Source organism: Mauremys reevesii, linkage group 13 (assembly GCF_016161935.1).
Source record: "Mauremys reevesii isolate NIE-2019 linkage group 13, ASM1616193v1, whole genome shotgun sequence".
Taxonomy (NCBI): domain Eukaryota; kingdom Metazoa; phylum Chordata; order Testudines; family Geoemydidae; genus Mauremys; species Mauremys reevesii.
The window spans coordinates 26874890-26890734 of NC_052635.1; the positions used below are offsets into that span (position 1 = coordinate 26874890).

Genomic DNA, 15845 nt, shown 5'->3' on the forward strand with positions numbered 1-15845 from the left:
AAACAAACAAGGTTTACAGGGAGAGTGATGGGACTCCGGTAACAGACAGTACAATGCAAATTATCTGTTGAAGTAAATTGCCACAGTTCCATCCATTTAGATGGAGCTGTGCCAAATTACTTCAGCAGAGAATTTGTCCCTTTATTAGTGAATGCTGTGTGCTTCCAGAAAAATCTCATTCAGCTTGGAATTCCAAGGCTGAGAATTTTTATTTCAATATCAAAACTGTAAACTAATCTATTTACTTGGTAGGGGGAAAATTGACTCATTCTGAGTAATTTCCTTTGAAAAAGATAAATAATAATAATAATAAAAAACACACCACATACAGACAGCTGAGGCAGATTTCTTTCTCCATTGCAGATGAGAAATTGCATCATGATTCATCATATACACAGTAGGATTCTAATTTGTTCTTTTAACAAGTTTGTTTGTGTAATTCCTTGTAAGCAAGAATTAATACACTCAGACATGAAAAAATGTTAATTTATATTGCATTGCTTTTGAAAAGTACAAATGTTGTGTCGAACTCCTGTTGGCATCCAATCCAGCCTGAAGAAAAAAGGCAAAAACAAATGCATGAACTATGCTTAGAGGTACAATGTGTTTAGTTTGCCTAGCACCAGTTTCTCATCCACTGAAGAACATCCTCCTCATCTGACAGTGGACACCAGTGTGAAGTGATAACCCCAGCAGGAAGGGCTGGGTGGGAGCTTTCAAAAGATATGGTATATTCCACCAGAATCCAATGGATTGGACTTTCTACAAGGGGATAGGCATGATGACTTAGTGGGCCAAACCCTCTCATAAATTAAACCTCACTCAGTGCTAGTGAAGCCAGTGGGGTTTAAGTCAAAGGAAAATTTTCTCTGCTGGCTCTAAATCATGCATGTGATGGTATGTAATCACATGTGTGAGATGCACATTTGAGTGTTCAGACTGGGTGATTAATCACTCAAGCAGCAATAATGAATGATCGCCCTGATGTGTGCTTTCCCTGTGGAAGCCCAGAAAGTCATCTATTATCACTCAAATGGAAGAACTGTCCTTCTGGGAGGAGAGAGGTACCCCTGCCCTATCTTTCCCACACCTGAGGAGAGGAAGCTCTTTCTCCGGTCTCTACCTCTCACAGAAGAGAGGCCCAATCTGACCAAAGAGGAACAGTGGCAGGCTGTGCCACACAGCAGCTTCTTTGGGTGGCCTCTGCCACTCCAAATGAGGCGCGAGGCATAGGAGGCTCATGTGATGATGTACCTTGGAGTACAGCTACATGGGAGTAAAAGACTTGTAGCATGGCTGTAGCTGGCCCAAGCAAGATGACTCTGGCTCTCAGGCCTCAGGCTGCAGGGCTCTAAAATTTCAGTATAGACATTTGGGCTTGGGCTGAAGCCCTGGCTCTGACACCTTGCAACATCTTCACTGCAAGTTTTAGCCCCGTTGCCCAAACTCCATAAACCAGAGTCAACTGACCTGGGCTCTGAGACTTAGTGCTGCAGGTTTTTAACTGCAGCATAGCCGTACCCTAGCTTGCCTTAAGCTAGTCCTGCAGCGAATCAGAGTATCCTCCAGGCAGCTCCCAATAATAGCATTTCCACAGAGACCTAGTTTCACGTTAAAGCTACCTTCTCCATCAGGATCCAAAGGGGAAGATGGCACAGCAAACACTATGTGCTGTTCTATGGGGATGAATCTGCCCCCTGGGTGAAGCAGCTGCCACTGCTGTAGGGGGACTCACTCTGCACTAATGTGATGAATGAAGCCCAGCGTGGAGCAGAAGTGACAGACAACAAAACAGCTCACTATTTTTGCAGTGTGACAAAAAGAAATTAAAATATTTTTGCAGTTGCAGCTCCAAGCCCATGAAGACGGTGGTGGCCTCTGAATGCAAAGTCATATCATAGACTTATAGACTTTAAGGTCAGAATGGACCATTATGATCTTCTAGTCTGATCTCCTGTACAATGCAGGCCACAAAATCTCACCCACCCACTCCTGTAACAAACCCCTGACCTATGTCTGAGCTATTGAAGTCCTCAGCTTGTGGTTTAAAGACTTCAAGGTGTAGAGAATCCTACAACAAGTGGCCCATGCCCCACACTGCAGAGGAAGGCAAAAAAACCAAGGCCTCTGCCAATCTGCCCTGGAGGAAAATTCCTTCCCGACCCCAAATATGATGATTAGCATGTGGGCAAGACTCACCAGCCAGACACCCAGGAAATAATCATCTGTAGTAACTCAGATCCCACCCTATCTAGCGTCCCATCACAGGCCATTGGGCATATTTACCGCTAATAGTCAAAGATCAATTAACTGCCAAAATTAGGCTATCCCATCATACCATCCCTTCCATAAACTTATCAAGCTTAGTCTTGAAGTTAGATATGTCTTTTGCCTCCTCTGCTCCTCTTGGAAGGCTATTCCAGAACTTCTCTCCACTGATGGTTAGAAACCTTCATCTAATTTCAAGTCTAAACTTCCTGATGGCCAGTTTATATCCATTTGTTCTTGTGTCCATATTGGTACTGAACTTAAATAATTCAATTCCTCTCCCTCCCTGGTATCAGTGTTGTCAATAGCTGCCTGAAGGGATGTTCAGGCTGTCAGGTGCCCTTCCAAAACCAGAGCCAGGAACTGTTCCCTACATTCTTCTCAGCATGTCTCAGCATGTTTAGAAATTGCAAAGAAATTAATAAAAGGTATATTTAGACAAGACTACTTGATGTTGGCCACTCTTCTTTGAAAAGCTGTGGTGGAATATGCCTTTTGGCCATGTAAATCCAGTCTGTTGTAAGCCTTGTCTTTGGGAGCAGCTTTAGGATAGAACTGTTCAGATCACTCATTAGCAGCTGTAACCACCAAGAAATCAGAAACTGATTGGTTAAAAATCAAAGTGCTGCTGAGCAACTTGTGTCCACCTACTTGGCCATAGGTGGTACAGAGGTTGGGGTCAGAGACTTTTCACCGGCTTTAACAAAGCTTTATTAATGGGGTGGGCAACCCTTCCCAGGGCAGGAATCTGTACAACAACACAGAAGCTGTGCAGGTTTTCTTGCACAAGCCCTAAGAGCGCAGGCTGAGAAGTGGCCACTCTCCGCATCAGGTCCTGAAAAACGCTGAAGTCCTCTGGAGGGCAGATGTCAATTCTAGGGTGAGAGCTTCACTTGTCCAAGATAAAATTACAGGGGGGAACCTCTAGGGGTTCCTCCATTATTTCTCCTTCCTCCACAGGATCCAATTCAGTGGGTGGAGGAATGATGGCAGAAATCTGAACCCGAGGGGGAAACCTCCTCGTAGACTGAAATTGTGACGGAGGTCTAGAAAGCCTCGGCGCAACCCAAAACCAATAAGGCCATGGGGGATAGTGCAATTCTGAGACACCCACAGTGATCCTTAGGACCTGTAACCTGGGTACGAGATCTGTAAGAGGATTTAAAAGATCATGAAGGTGATGCAGATTCCTCTCTTTCAGAGTCCAAAGAAGAAATGTAAGTTTCTTCAGAAAAGGGAGGAGAGGTCCCCTTATGGTTCTGAGGTGATATGGCTATGGGAGACACCCAGGGACCCAAAGAAAGCAAAGGTCGAAGCAGTCAGCATGCCAATGAGGTGAGCGCTGCTGGCATGATGGTGCACAGATATGCTGCTGACTGCGGATGATGCCAAAGACGCCAGCAACACACGTGTGCCAAAGGTGCTGCTCATGCAGGCGGTGCCGAAGACACTGACGTTCTCCTAACCAAAGTCGATTGTAGCAATGGAGAGTCTGGTAGGGGAAGGCACAGAAGATCTCTTGCAAGCAAGAAAGCCCACAGAGTAGAGAGCACCAAAACAGATAAGTGTTCATCTGGTGATGCTGAAATAGACTGGATTGGCTGGAATGATGATGAAGTATCTGGTAAAGGTGAATAAACTGGTCTTGATAGCCCCGAAGGAGCCTGAGTCTACAGTGAAACCTCAGACAGGCCTGGCGAATGCTGTCTGTGGTGCCTTGAAAAGGTACGAGAGGGCTTACTGGAAGTCTTGATAGGAGAAGACCCAGGCTTTAAGTGCTTGTCAGCATCAAACTGTCACTTTGAATTGTGGGAAGTTGGGGGGTGGGGTGCTTGTCATGGACTCAGAATCCGCTACCTCATGGTCAGGACTCAGTTCTGACATGGGATGCAACGCCTCTTTCAGAAGGGGAACTTTCAGGCATAAATCCCTCTGATTTTTAGTCCTGGTGGGGAAATTTGAAATGCTGGCTAATTGAAGCAAACGCCATGGGGAACTCCAGCTCTTGTAACAGGCAGTGGGAAGGAACTGAGAAGAAGGTGGCAAACTTGTCCATTTATGCCCTCAGATGGGAACACGAAGAGATTGGGGCACATACCGCCTACTGGTACTTCTGGCAAAAGTCTCTGACCTGTTCATTGGGTGCACACACACCAGTACTGGAATGCATATGTGCACAATCATTCAAAGGAGAATGCAATAGCTCCACAGAATGAACCGGAGGTAATAGCAAATCTAACACTTAATCAGTGTCAACAATGTGACACTGCTGCAAAAAGTGCATGCCATATTGATTTTGTATTCATAGTGGAATCATATGTAATACAATTAAAGTAATTACTCCACTCTAATCAGCCCTGGTTAGGTTTTCTCTGGAGTTAATTAGTTAATGCTTGTAAAGCGCTTTGAACCCACAAAATGTTAAATACTTTCATTATTATGATGATTCAGCTGCTACTAGGCCAGACATGTCCAAGATGCTGGGAATGCTGCAAGTGTCGCAGTCTGGTAAAAGGCTTTTATTTTTGCCTGGCTGACCATAATGCAGGATACTTTTCTTACAGAAATGTTTGCCTCTAAGAAACACACACAGAGAGGTGTAGACATGCATCTCATAAGCTCAAGGACTGTATTCCTCCAGACTGCACGTCACCCTGTATTGGAGGAGAAGAAGCAGCAATAGAATAGGCTTGTTTTCTGTGGCCAGTTCACGTAGAATAGAGTTGAAACCATTGTCCTGCCAGTGCTCCCCTATGGGGTATTGAATCAATGCCTGGTAAACGCAGGGTTCAGTTTTCGGCAACGACTCCAAAAAGACATCACAGACACTGGAGAGAGCTGAGAGGAAAGCAAGAGCAATGGAAACAGGCTTGGGGGCATAGAGAGGGAAATAAGACATACCGTGTGAGGAAAGATTAAAAGGACTGGGTCACATTGAGTCCTGAGAAATAAGGCTTAACTGTCTATAGTACATAAAGGGAGGTTATAAAGAGGGCAGCAACTGATTATTCTCACTAGTCAACAAGAACAGAAGAAGAAATAATGTGATGGAGACACAAAATGTAAAATTGAAGGTAAGTAGGAAAATTTTTTACAACTCAAATAGTCCATGGAACAAGTTGCAAAAAGGCAGCAAAATCCCCCTCACTGGGGATATTAAGGCTTGATTAGACATCCATCTGTTAAGGAAGATTCTGTTATAATCTCTCCTGCTACAACGCAAGGAGGTGGACTAGAAGTCCTACCTAAATCAGTGGATGGGTAGCCCATGACTTATCTCTGTCAGATTTTTAAAAGATAACATTTATTTATTTAATAAAACAACTGACATCTGGAATCTTAATTCTCCAATTACCTTAGCCCTTTGTTTCCTGTCCTGGGCAATTTATCACAGAATTCATGGCAAACAATATTATTTGCTAGTAATGATCAAAAATAAAATGTCCACAATCTTTAACATTGATGATGGAGTGTTTGAATCTTTTCAGGCATTTTGATTCAAAGAATAAAGAGCAAAAAGTTGTCCTTGGATGGAGACCCTTGTAGCAGAGTCTCAGCATGGAAATAAAAATCACAATAGATTAAGCATCTGTTTCAGAAGAGCATTCGCAGCTCCAGCTGAAGTCAGTGGGGTCTGCTGGTGTTTGGGAAACCAGGCACAGATTGTACATAAAAACAGTATTGATCACGGAAATGCTGATGCAGGCTGCACTAGAGTGGTGCTACACCTTGCCACCGCATGAGAGCAGACATAAAAAGTACTATTGATGAACAAATCTTGTACCCGTCTGGTAAAAGTCACTCTTTCCATGGACTCTGGATGCCACCAAAGATTGCACAATGTGGTACCTCCTGCTGTAAAGCTAGGATATAGCCTAAAATACCATCATGATAACAAAAAATACAATGGTGTAGTACTAATTTTTCGTCTGCTATTAAAAATACCATGGTTTAGTTTGTTTGTGTGCATGGACACACACGCACCGTTGAGGGTTATGTTATCTATAAATAGATTTATATAGGACCCCAATGTGTATAAGTCTATATGTAGAGAGATACTTGGCCCAACTTTTCCAGCATGAGTACAGAACAAGATGTCCCACTTTGGGTGCCAAAGCTTAAGTGTCCCAGATTGAAAATAGGTCTTGCATGATTGCATAGCATGCTTACCAGGAGAAAGTTACTAACTACTTTTACTAACAATTATGCATAGTCATATCCAAATAAAGCAATATTTCCTTGCAGTTAGAATGGGAGAACTGCTGTATCTGGTATCACAATTTATTTGTACTACAGTACCATGCCCAGATCAGGTGTGGTGAGTGCTGTACAGACACTAAATCTAAATTGAAAGCAAGATGCAACCAGGGCATAAATGAAAACTAGAAGCAACGGAGGAATTGCTCAGTCATTGGGGCTGCTGTGGCATGTTTACTTTCTAATGGCAATAGCTGTGCACAGAGATGAGAACTGGCCTCAACACCAATGACTGAAGTAGACTGAAACAGGATGAGGCACTATGACTGTACCAAACAAAGAAAGAGCTGGTGAGGACCTTGCTCTTCCCCTAGCAGAGGAGTGGGAGCTGTGGTCCCCCTCATTCTAATCACGGCAGGGATAAAAATCCTTATTGGACAACATTCTGGATTAGTTTTGCCCATTTTCCTCATGCCTACCTTGTCACAACACAATGCAGTAAGTGGAAACAACGACCTCTTGTGTTGGCAAAATGGATCAGAGACCAAAATCATCAAAAGTGACCAGTGATTTTGGGTGTCAAGTGTTACACTTCTAACATGGCTGATTTTCAGAAGGTGGCTGCAGAACACTCCCTGAAAATCAGGTACCTTTATAAATGTCTATTTGAACACCCAAAATCACTAGTACCTGGGAAAGTTCTTATTTGACAGCCTAGCTTACCAGATTCTAACTGCCAAGAGGAAGCAGTACCTCTGGGAGTGATGCTGAAGCATCAGACAACTTTCCAGAGAAGAACTTCCAGTTTAGATATCCTCGAAAACAGCGGACTTAAATGTCTGTACCCACTAATAAATCATTAACTTATGTTATTAGTCTCTATCTCTGCTGGCATTCTCAAATACTGGAACATAATTTGTCTCCTGGAACCCAAGACTAATCAGGGTGGGTCCAGGTCCAGTTTCTCCCATTAGTTCATTCTTCACAGGGAACCAGCATTTGTCACCTTTATACTGTATACCCAAACGCCACAGATTTCTAGTTCACAGCACTGACGTTAAAGTGTAATGAGCTGTTAGAAAGTCTGACATCCCTGAACTTCCCAAAGAGACCGATCCTGCAAGGTGTTGAGCACCTCCCGTGACATGCTCAGCACTTTCATCTCCCCTGGCTTTACCCGGAAAAAAAAGCACTTTGCATCTCTCCAGAGCAGGTCCAAAGACTGGCCAAACCCTGGGCCATTTTTTTTTCCTGAAACTCACCTCTCTCCGCAAGTGAGGGTTGAAATAAAATGGATCCAATGCACTTCACTCATGGTCTGACAAAATAATGCCAAACATCTATGTTTTGCCAAGTTGCCCCAGTTTTCTCCCCATTTCTAATTGTTATGCATTTCTCTACTTGGTTACTTTTAACACAAAAGCCAGTTGCATATAAATGGATGAATTCCAACCCATACAAGTCAGCACAGAGCTCACATGTAGAAAAATTCTCACAGGAAATCCCATCCAAATACGAACACTCTGTTAATGGCCTTCCCTGTTCTGCATGCTCCATACATACCAGTCGGGACAGCAGGATCCATCGTTGGCTTTTCCCAGGTGTTGAGCTGCTCCCAGGTAAATCCATTGGTCCCCAGTGCCACGCTATAACCACAGTTACTGTAGTGTTCATCAAAGGAACAACCACCTGAGGGCAAGAGAGCTGAATAAATACTTCTGTCTATTAATTACTTCTGTCTCATTGTGTTATTCCATTTACATCAGTGCTTTTATATAAACTCTGGAAGGAAAAACAAAATGCAAAATGAATTTCTGGCACATTAGATTTCTGTATTTGCTTTAGGATATCCAGGAAAGACTTCTGGATATCAAACACCCACTTTTTTGGGGAGGGGGGGGGAATCTTATTTTCTCTCTCTCTGATTGTGCTGCTGTTAGTTAGGGCTATTACCTTAGATTCAGTCTCATGACTTAAGAATTTAAACCGCAGTCTGGCATTTCAGGCATGAGCATGAGGATTCAGGTCTGAACCACAGTAACTGTTTCCTAGCTACAGAGCTTGAAAACCAGATGTTCAGATAGGAGGGAGGAATAGAAATTCATATGGCAAATGTTAACCATGGCTTCACTGTGCAAACTCTCAAGCCCTCCCTTCATTTACACTTTTAAAAACATTCAGTAGTACAAGGTTAATAGATGATTTCACGACTACATCTCTCACATTCACTTACTTTTCAACTTTCTAGTGCCATAGGTAAGGATGTGATGAGTCAATTGTTTGACCCAATACCAAGAAGTAACAATTTGTATAGTGGGAGCCCATTAAAGTCAACCCTTACCATGGCACAGTATAATACAGGGGTCAGCAACCTTTCAGAAGTGGTGTGCCGAGTCTTCATTTATTCACTCTAATTTAAGGTTTCACGTGCCAGTAATACATGTTAACGTTTTTAAGAAGGTCTCTTTCTCTAAGTCTATAATATATAACTAAACTATTGTTGTATGTAAAGCAAATAAGGTTTTTAAAATGTTTAAGAAGCTTCATTTAAAATTAAATTAAAATGCAGAGCCCCCAGGACCAGTGGCCAGGACCCGGGCAGTGTGAGTGCCACTGAAAATCAGCTTGTGTGCCGCCTTCGGCACACGTGCCATAGGTTGCCTACCCCTGATATATCCCCTCTTTGCTGCAGCAAGGTATTACCATTGTAAATTTCACATTTTTTGTTGTTGTTGCTGCAGCATACTGTGACCTTAACAGCATCCCAGTGCAAGAGGGCAAGGGACTCACTGTTATTTGGTACTGAATTTCAGCTGGTCCGACCCATTCAATGTATCCCAACTCACTAATGTCATAACCTGTATCTAGAAGGTGTCATGTAAGATATACGTAGAAAGCTAACACCATACTGATCACTGATATTATTGTTAAGGCTACGTTTCAGCCACGGATATTTTTAGGAAAAGTCAGGGACAGGCCATGGGCAGTAAACAAAAAAGCATGGTCCATGACCCTGTCCATGACTTTTACTAAAAATACCAATGAATAAAACTTGGCAGGAGGGACGGGGGACCGCCCAGGGTGCTGGCAGGTGCTAGGGGAGGGTGGCGTGGCTGCTTGGGGAGGATGGCAGTGCACGGCCCGGGACCCCCGCTGGTGCTGGGGGAGCGGGGGCAGGGCAGCAGCCAACAGGCTCCCTACCTGGCTCCGCGCCTCCCCTCCCGCCCCAGCAGCAGCAGAGTTTGGGTGTAGGAGGGTCAGGGGGTTGAGGCATGGCACAGGGTGAAGCAGGCTCTGGGCAGCACTTACTTTGGGGGGCTCCTCAGAAGCAGCGACATCCCCCTTGCTCAGTTGCTAGGTGGAAGTGTGGCCAAGCAGCTCTGCGTGCTGCCTCCGCCTGCAGGCTCCGTGGTTCCTGGCCAATGGGAGCTGCAAAGCCAGTGCTCTGGGCAGAGGCAGCGCACAGAGCTGCCTGGCCATGCCTCCGGTGGGGTCATGCAGTGGAGGTGTGGGGACTTGAGACTGCCCCAGCAGCGGACAGTGCGACTGGTGCAGGAATCCAGAATCCTTGACTTCTGTGACCTCTGTGACAAATTCTCAGCCTTAATTATTGCATCACGGATGGAGGAGAAATTCAAAATTACACACATATTCGACATTATGTTATCAAAGTGTGTCCGCCACGCAGGGCTAAAGTTACCTCACCCAAGACAAAGGAATGTGGTTTCTGGAAGATATTTTGAAGGTACATTAAGAGACAATGGGAATGCAATTTACACAGAAGGTAAATAGGAGTATAAGGCCAACAAGGGGAGGAGATAATCACTCAGCATCATGGCAAGGGGAAGAGATTACAGGAAACAGATCAATTTGCATTTAAACAAACACCAGCAGGGGAATAAACCAGCATGAGGCTTCCTTCACCAGTTCATCATCCTCACAGCATGAATTAATTTTCCTTTGGGGGGTAACCTTCAGAAGAATCCATTTCAAATTTTGCATTTGAATAAAAATAATATAAATTCTTGATTTCCAGTTTCTCTATCTTTTATAGAGAATATAGTTTTCTTATCGTATTGTGTCTTTATGCTGTCCTTGATCTCTGCATTCACTTATAAAGCTGTTGGCACATGGCACACTCACAGCTTCAGCAAACTGGCTTCTCTTAACGCTCAGCCCTAGGTGGCAGAGCCAGGAACAGAACCCAGATCTCCAAAACCTCAGTCTGGTGCCATATATACACAAGTCCAGCCTTCCTCTTTGAACTGTTCACTTGGATTATTTGCATTCTGTTGTTTGCGGCATGTTATTACTCATCATTTAAGTCACAAGTATTTCTACTTCCTGATGGACTGAAACTTTTTAAAAATGAGAGAACAACAAACAGAAAATGGCAAACAAACAACAAGCAAACAGCAGATGATCCAGTGCAAACATGTGGCTGAATGATCATGTATAGTGCAATCTGTAAAATTCTTGGAATTGGCTAACTGTCGTAAATAAATTGGCAGCTGTCTGAACACTTGTGAATAAAAAGACCCCCATGAATAATGGAATGAACTTGCCACGCCTGAACAGAAATAACATGTGTGGTATTTGACCAGCACTAGCCAGCATTGCAAAATGAAATGCTGGGAATGAATTTATGAAGAGGAGGCTTCTAGATGGCCTACAGATCATGACTCAGAATAATCACTTACCACTCTGAAAATAATCACTTAGACTTTAATTAGCATATATTCTATTTAGGCAAAAAGCGTATTCATTCCTTAGATTTCTATGAACAAATAGGCAATTTATACCTACAAGAAGGACTCCACATTCAACAGAATATTATCTTTCCACTCATCAAGGTTCTCTCTCTGGGAATGCTACATCTGTTCTGGTTAATTACAGCAATTCCCAGATCTCCCTCAATTGAGCTTCTTCTCTTTCTATATACCAGAAGAGCTGGACAGTCATTGTACAAATCAGCCAACCATTCTCCCATTGAAAAGGTAACATGAAAATATGAAAACATGTGAACCCTTCAACAAGAAAGAATAATGGAGCGAATAGCTTAGATGTAGCTGCAAAATTAACTATTTAATGACGAGTAAACAAAGAGCCATATTTCCCCATATTCATAGAGGTATGCAAGAGGAAAGAATTTGAATGTTAGGAAAGGCTACAGTTGTGCAGCATCTTCCTGATATGTATACCTGACAGCTGTCAGCTGCAGAAGGATCAAGCAGAGGCCAGCCCTGATGAGGTCCTGATGGAGAATTCCCACCTTATTAGAGAATCACTATTTTGTCCCAAAAAAAGCAGCAAAGAGTCCTGTGGCACCTTATAGACTAACAGACGTATTGGAGCATGAGCTTTATTTTGTCCCAGTTACATTGCTCCCATGCACATCCCCTTCTCAGAACCCACGCCCTACTTGGCCTGCCAAATATGCGTCAGCAATGAATCCATTAGAACGTCCCATGGATTGTAGGCCTTACCCATAGTAACATTGACTCTGCACTGCTTTGGCTTTCTCTACCACACAGGCAAGCAAGGCTGGCTCTGTTGCTATGCTGACATTGGTCTTCCAGTCAGCTGTGCTCCTTTGACACCTCTGTAGTTCAGAGGATGTGTAGAGTAACCCAGTGCTATTCAGAACCATATTAAACTTGTTCTGCAAGACAACCCGCCAGTTGTACCCTACCTCGCCTGGAAGAATTTGTTACATAGAGATGTTCCCTGACTCCTTCCTTCCTTGATTTTTCCTTCCTAAGCATAGTACTTTGCACTTGTCTTTCCTGAATTTCATCTTGTTGATTTTCATCTTTGTTGATCTTGATGACAGACTATAATGAGCATCAACCCATTATTTTGTATTAAAGGACCAAAGTATTTTAAGGGGTAACATGTTTTGTAATTTAAAAAAAAAATCTACAAAACCTAATATGAACCAATTACTTTTTTTATGATGGAGGAAGGGGAGCAATTAGAACTCTCCTATAGCATAGGGCATCTCAAACACAGCAGCATTGTGCTAGCAAAAGAGGAGCACAAGGAGAAACTTACTGGTCTCATTTCACTGTCCAAGCTGATTGAAATCTTAAAATAGCAATGGTGTTGCTAGACAGTTATTTCAATATTGCCTAGATCCTTCAATCAGCATAGACTCTATTTTATCAGGTGCTGTACAAATACATACATACATACAAAAAAAAAAAAGACAGTTGCTGCCCCAAAATCCAAAAAGGCGGCATGTAGATAAGGCAAATGAGAAAGCTCAGGGAGGGAGGATGGGAGAAGGTGCAAAACACGATGTGTGCAAGTTTTACTCAACAGGAGCAATAGTTCCAATTTGCCTAACTGCCTTGTGATGATCAGGCTGTATCTGACTGTATGCATTGTGGAAGAGGTGACCTTTGAGGAGGAACTCCAAGGAGGATAAGGTGATGACTTCTCAGAAATTAACTAGGAACTTTTCCACTCAAACAGCAGCGTGAGAGGACGTTTGAAAGTGCTAGTTGGATAGGTAAGGGTGATAAGACATTTGTGTTTGAAGAGGCAGATGCTCCTGCAGGGATCTGAAAAGATGGGATAACATAGTCAAAGCAATGAGCGAGGAAGATTAATTTAGCAGTAGAAGCATCTTGAATGGACTTCACGGGGTAAATTTCCAGGCAATGAGGCCAGAGGAGATATTACGGTAATCAATGTGCAAGATCAGGGCTTGGACTAGAGATTGGCAGTATGGGTAGAGAAGAAAGATTGGATCTTGGAGATCTTCCACAGGAAGAAATGGCAAGACAGAGACAGCCTGTATGTATGGGTCAAAACAGGGTAAGGTCAAAGATGGAGCAAAGACTATGGATCTGAGTGACAGAGGTTGGTGGGGTCCAGTATGTTAGAGAAGAGAGAGCAGAGGGCTGTTGGGCAAAAGATCACGAGGTTCCACTTTGACCATTTATGTTTAAATTTCAGTTGGTGACTGAACATCCAAGAGGAGTCAGAAAAACAGACTGTAGTTTTGGTTTGGAAGGAGGAAGGCAGATTTCAGGTAAAAAAGAAGCTTTGTGATCAGCATAAAGTTGATAGAACTGTTTCTGTGACTAAACTATCCCGATATGGTTTGTAAAGGGAGAAGGGGAGGAAAACAAGGACAGAGCCTTCTGGTACCCCCACTGAACGAAAGGGAGGAAAGGAGAATCCATTGAATGAAAGGGATGAAGGAGCAATCCCACAGCCAGAGAATGAGGAGAGGGGTGCTAAAATGTTGGGACCAGTCACCATAGAACACTGCAGTATTTAATAGTTGTAGCTGTCCTAGTTTAGATCTGCAAGTTAGAGGGTGGGGCTTCCTTGTTTGAAAGAGAATTCTGTGTGTGGAACTACATTGCAACTCAAGTCTCTGAACCATTACTGGAAAGTGGCATGACGCTTATTGCAGCTCAGTAATTCCAGATTCAATATGTTCTTTACAAGTACAAATGTCTTTTTCTAACTGCCAGCCCTGCACATTCAACCTGAGATTGGAATCTAGTTGGCTTTCATTTCCCATGCAATCACTTGAAATAAAAATTCCACACGCTAAATGATATCCTCAGTTATGCCAATACAACCTTAGAACATTCAATTTATGCCCCCCATGACAGCTCTGTAACTGCATTGCCTTTGACAAAACAGTCCAGCTCACGCTCTCCTACTGGTGTTGGCTTTATAGCCCCCAAAATCAGTAAAATAACTTTCATAACTACAGTGGTGAACATTACAGACAGGAAGCAGCTCTGAATAAGAATTTTCACGTGGTCAATCCTCAATCCTCGGAATAGAATCAGACCCTCAAAATACCTGTCCTAAAGGAAAAGACCTCTTGGGTGAGGGGGAAAGGAAGGAGGCTTGGAATAATGTACTGGGAGAGTGGAGGCAGGGTGGCCTAGTGGACAGAACACTTGACTGGGATCTATTCCTGGCTTGGTCTGCTGAGTGACTGTGGGTGAGTCACTTCCTGCCTCTGCTTTGGTTTCCCCATCTGTAAAATGGGGATAATGATGCTTAATTCCTTTGTTAAAACACTTTGAGTTTACTGGTGAAAAGTGCTATATAAAAGCATTTTATTCTTCTTATTATTATTTTGTGAGGTTTTGTATACTTCCCCAATAGATTAAAGTGGTCTTGAATATGTGTGCCTAAGCAAAGGAAATAAACCTGTTATACAAGCAGCAGAGAGTTCTGTGGCACCTTATAGACTAACAAATGTATTGGAGCGTGAGCTTTCGTGGCTGAATACCCACTTCGTCGGATGCAGGATTATACAGTACGTTTCCATGATTTAAAATAATAGAGAATAAGATGATTTTTTAAAAAATCCTGTTAGATAAGCATAACAGACATAGTGCTGACGTGAGTGGTTCTTGGAGTTGCCACAATATATACACCAACCCACTATCTGCAGGTTAAATCCCCTGGCAACAAACCCCACTGTTGGTGGGTTTCAGCATTATACCACAGAAAGAATAATATGCTTGGGTTTCCTAGAGAAAAGGTTGGGGGAAGGGAAGGGTAAAAATCTCTGCCCAGATTAGGACTCTTCCATGGAAATGCAGGCTGCAGACCAATTTCAGCCCTGATTTATACAGAGGTCAGTGGGAGTTCTGAACACAGCACTTCTGAAAACCAGGCCAATTGTGTAAGCACCTAAACATGGACTTCAGCTAGCCACATCTAAATACATTGGTCTATAAGGCCACATACAGGCATGATCCCTCTATAGACACACTGTCACCCTTCACTGAAGTGTAACTAGCTCAGAGGTGAAACAGAGCATCTCCCTAACAGCCACAGTGAAATTAATCACACAAGTGAACAGCTAATGTGGAGAATATTAGATTCACCACATTGAGAGAGGAATTTAGAAAGTCAGAATTATCCAACTAAGAATTTAACTATGATACAGGGCTAAACCCCACAAAGTAATTTCACAAAAGGTGAAAATATCCACATGTGGACAGAAAGCTCATGCCAAGTGGTAAAAATGGTGAGGATTTCAGGAAGAGCAAAGGCAGCTTTTGGTTCTACCCGTCCCTTCTTCCAATCAGCTAAAAAGTAACATTGGAGGTTGTGGCTCAAAAGTGGGACAAGGGAAAAGGAAACTGAGATGATTTCAACTTGGCCAGATGCAACATGTGCAATGAGTGACCGCTTGCTAGCAAAAATAGAAACCCAAACAAGCAATGAAACAGCCTTCCTGATTCAAAAGGGGTCATATTGAAGCAAATAATGGCACACACAGGAAGGATAAAATAACCCCTTGTTTTACACTGCAGGCTAGTAACAATGCCACTGCTCATCTGAGTGATGCTAATTAATTTTGAGCAGACCTATCATCAGTTACTGAGTCT

The 15845-nt window shown here is 43.1% G+C and overlaps 1 protein-coding gene and 1 long non-coding RNA gene across 5 annotated transcripts in view; one reads left to right on the forward strand and one right to left on the reverse strand.

Moving 5' to 3' along the window:
* The window catches only part of PTPRT (protein tyrosine phosphatase receptor type T), a 698170-nt gene that overhangs the window by 512781 nt on the left and 169544 nt on the right, over positions 1-15845 (reverse strand). For 3 of the 4 annotated variants that reach the window (XM_039498533.1, XM_039498528.1, XM_039498532.1), the window contains one exon: positions 8029-8154. In XM_039498533.1, coding sequence (XP_039354467.1) covers positions 8029-8154 — 126 coding nt within the window. Of the gene's footprint in view, positions 1-8028; positions 8155-9774; positions 9897-15845 lie in introns of those variants that run through there. The other variant, XM_039498531.1, reaches the window with a different exon arrangement.
* Positions 10112-14389, forward strand: LOC120380630. Its single transcript, XR_005587850.1, has 3 exons — positions 10112-10210; positions 13429-13504; positions 13585-14389. It is a non-coding gene; the product is annotated as an uncharacterized LOC120380630 (long non-coding RNA).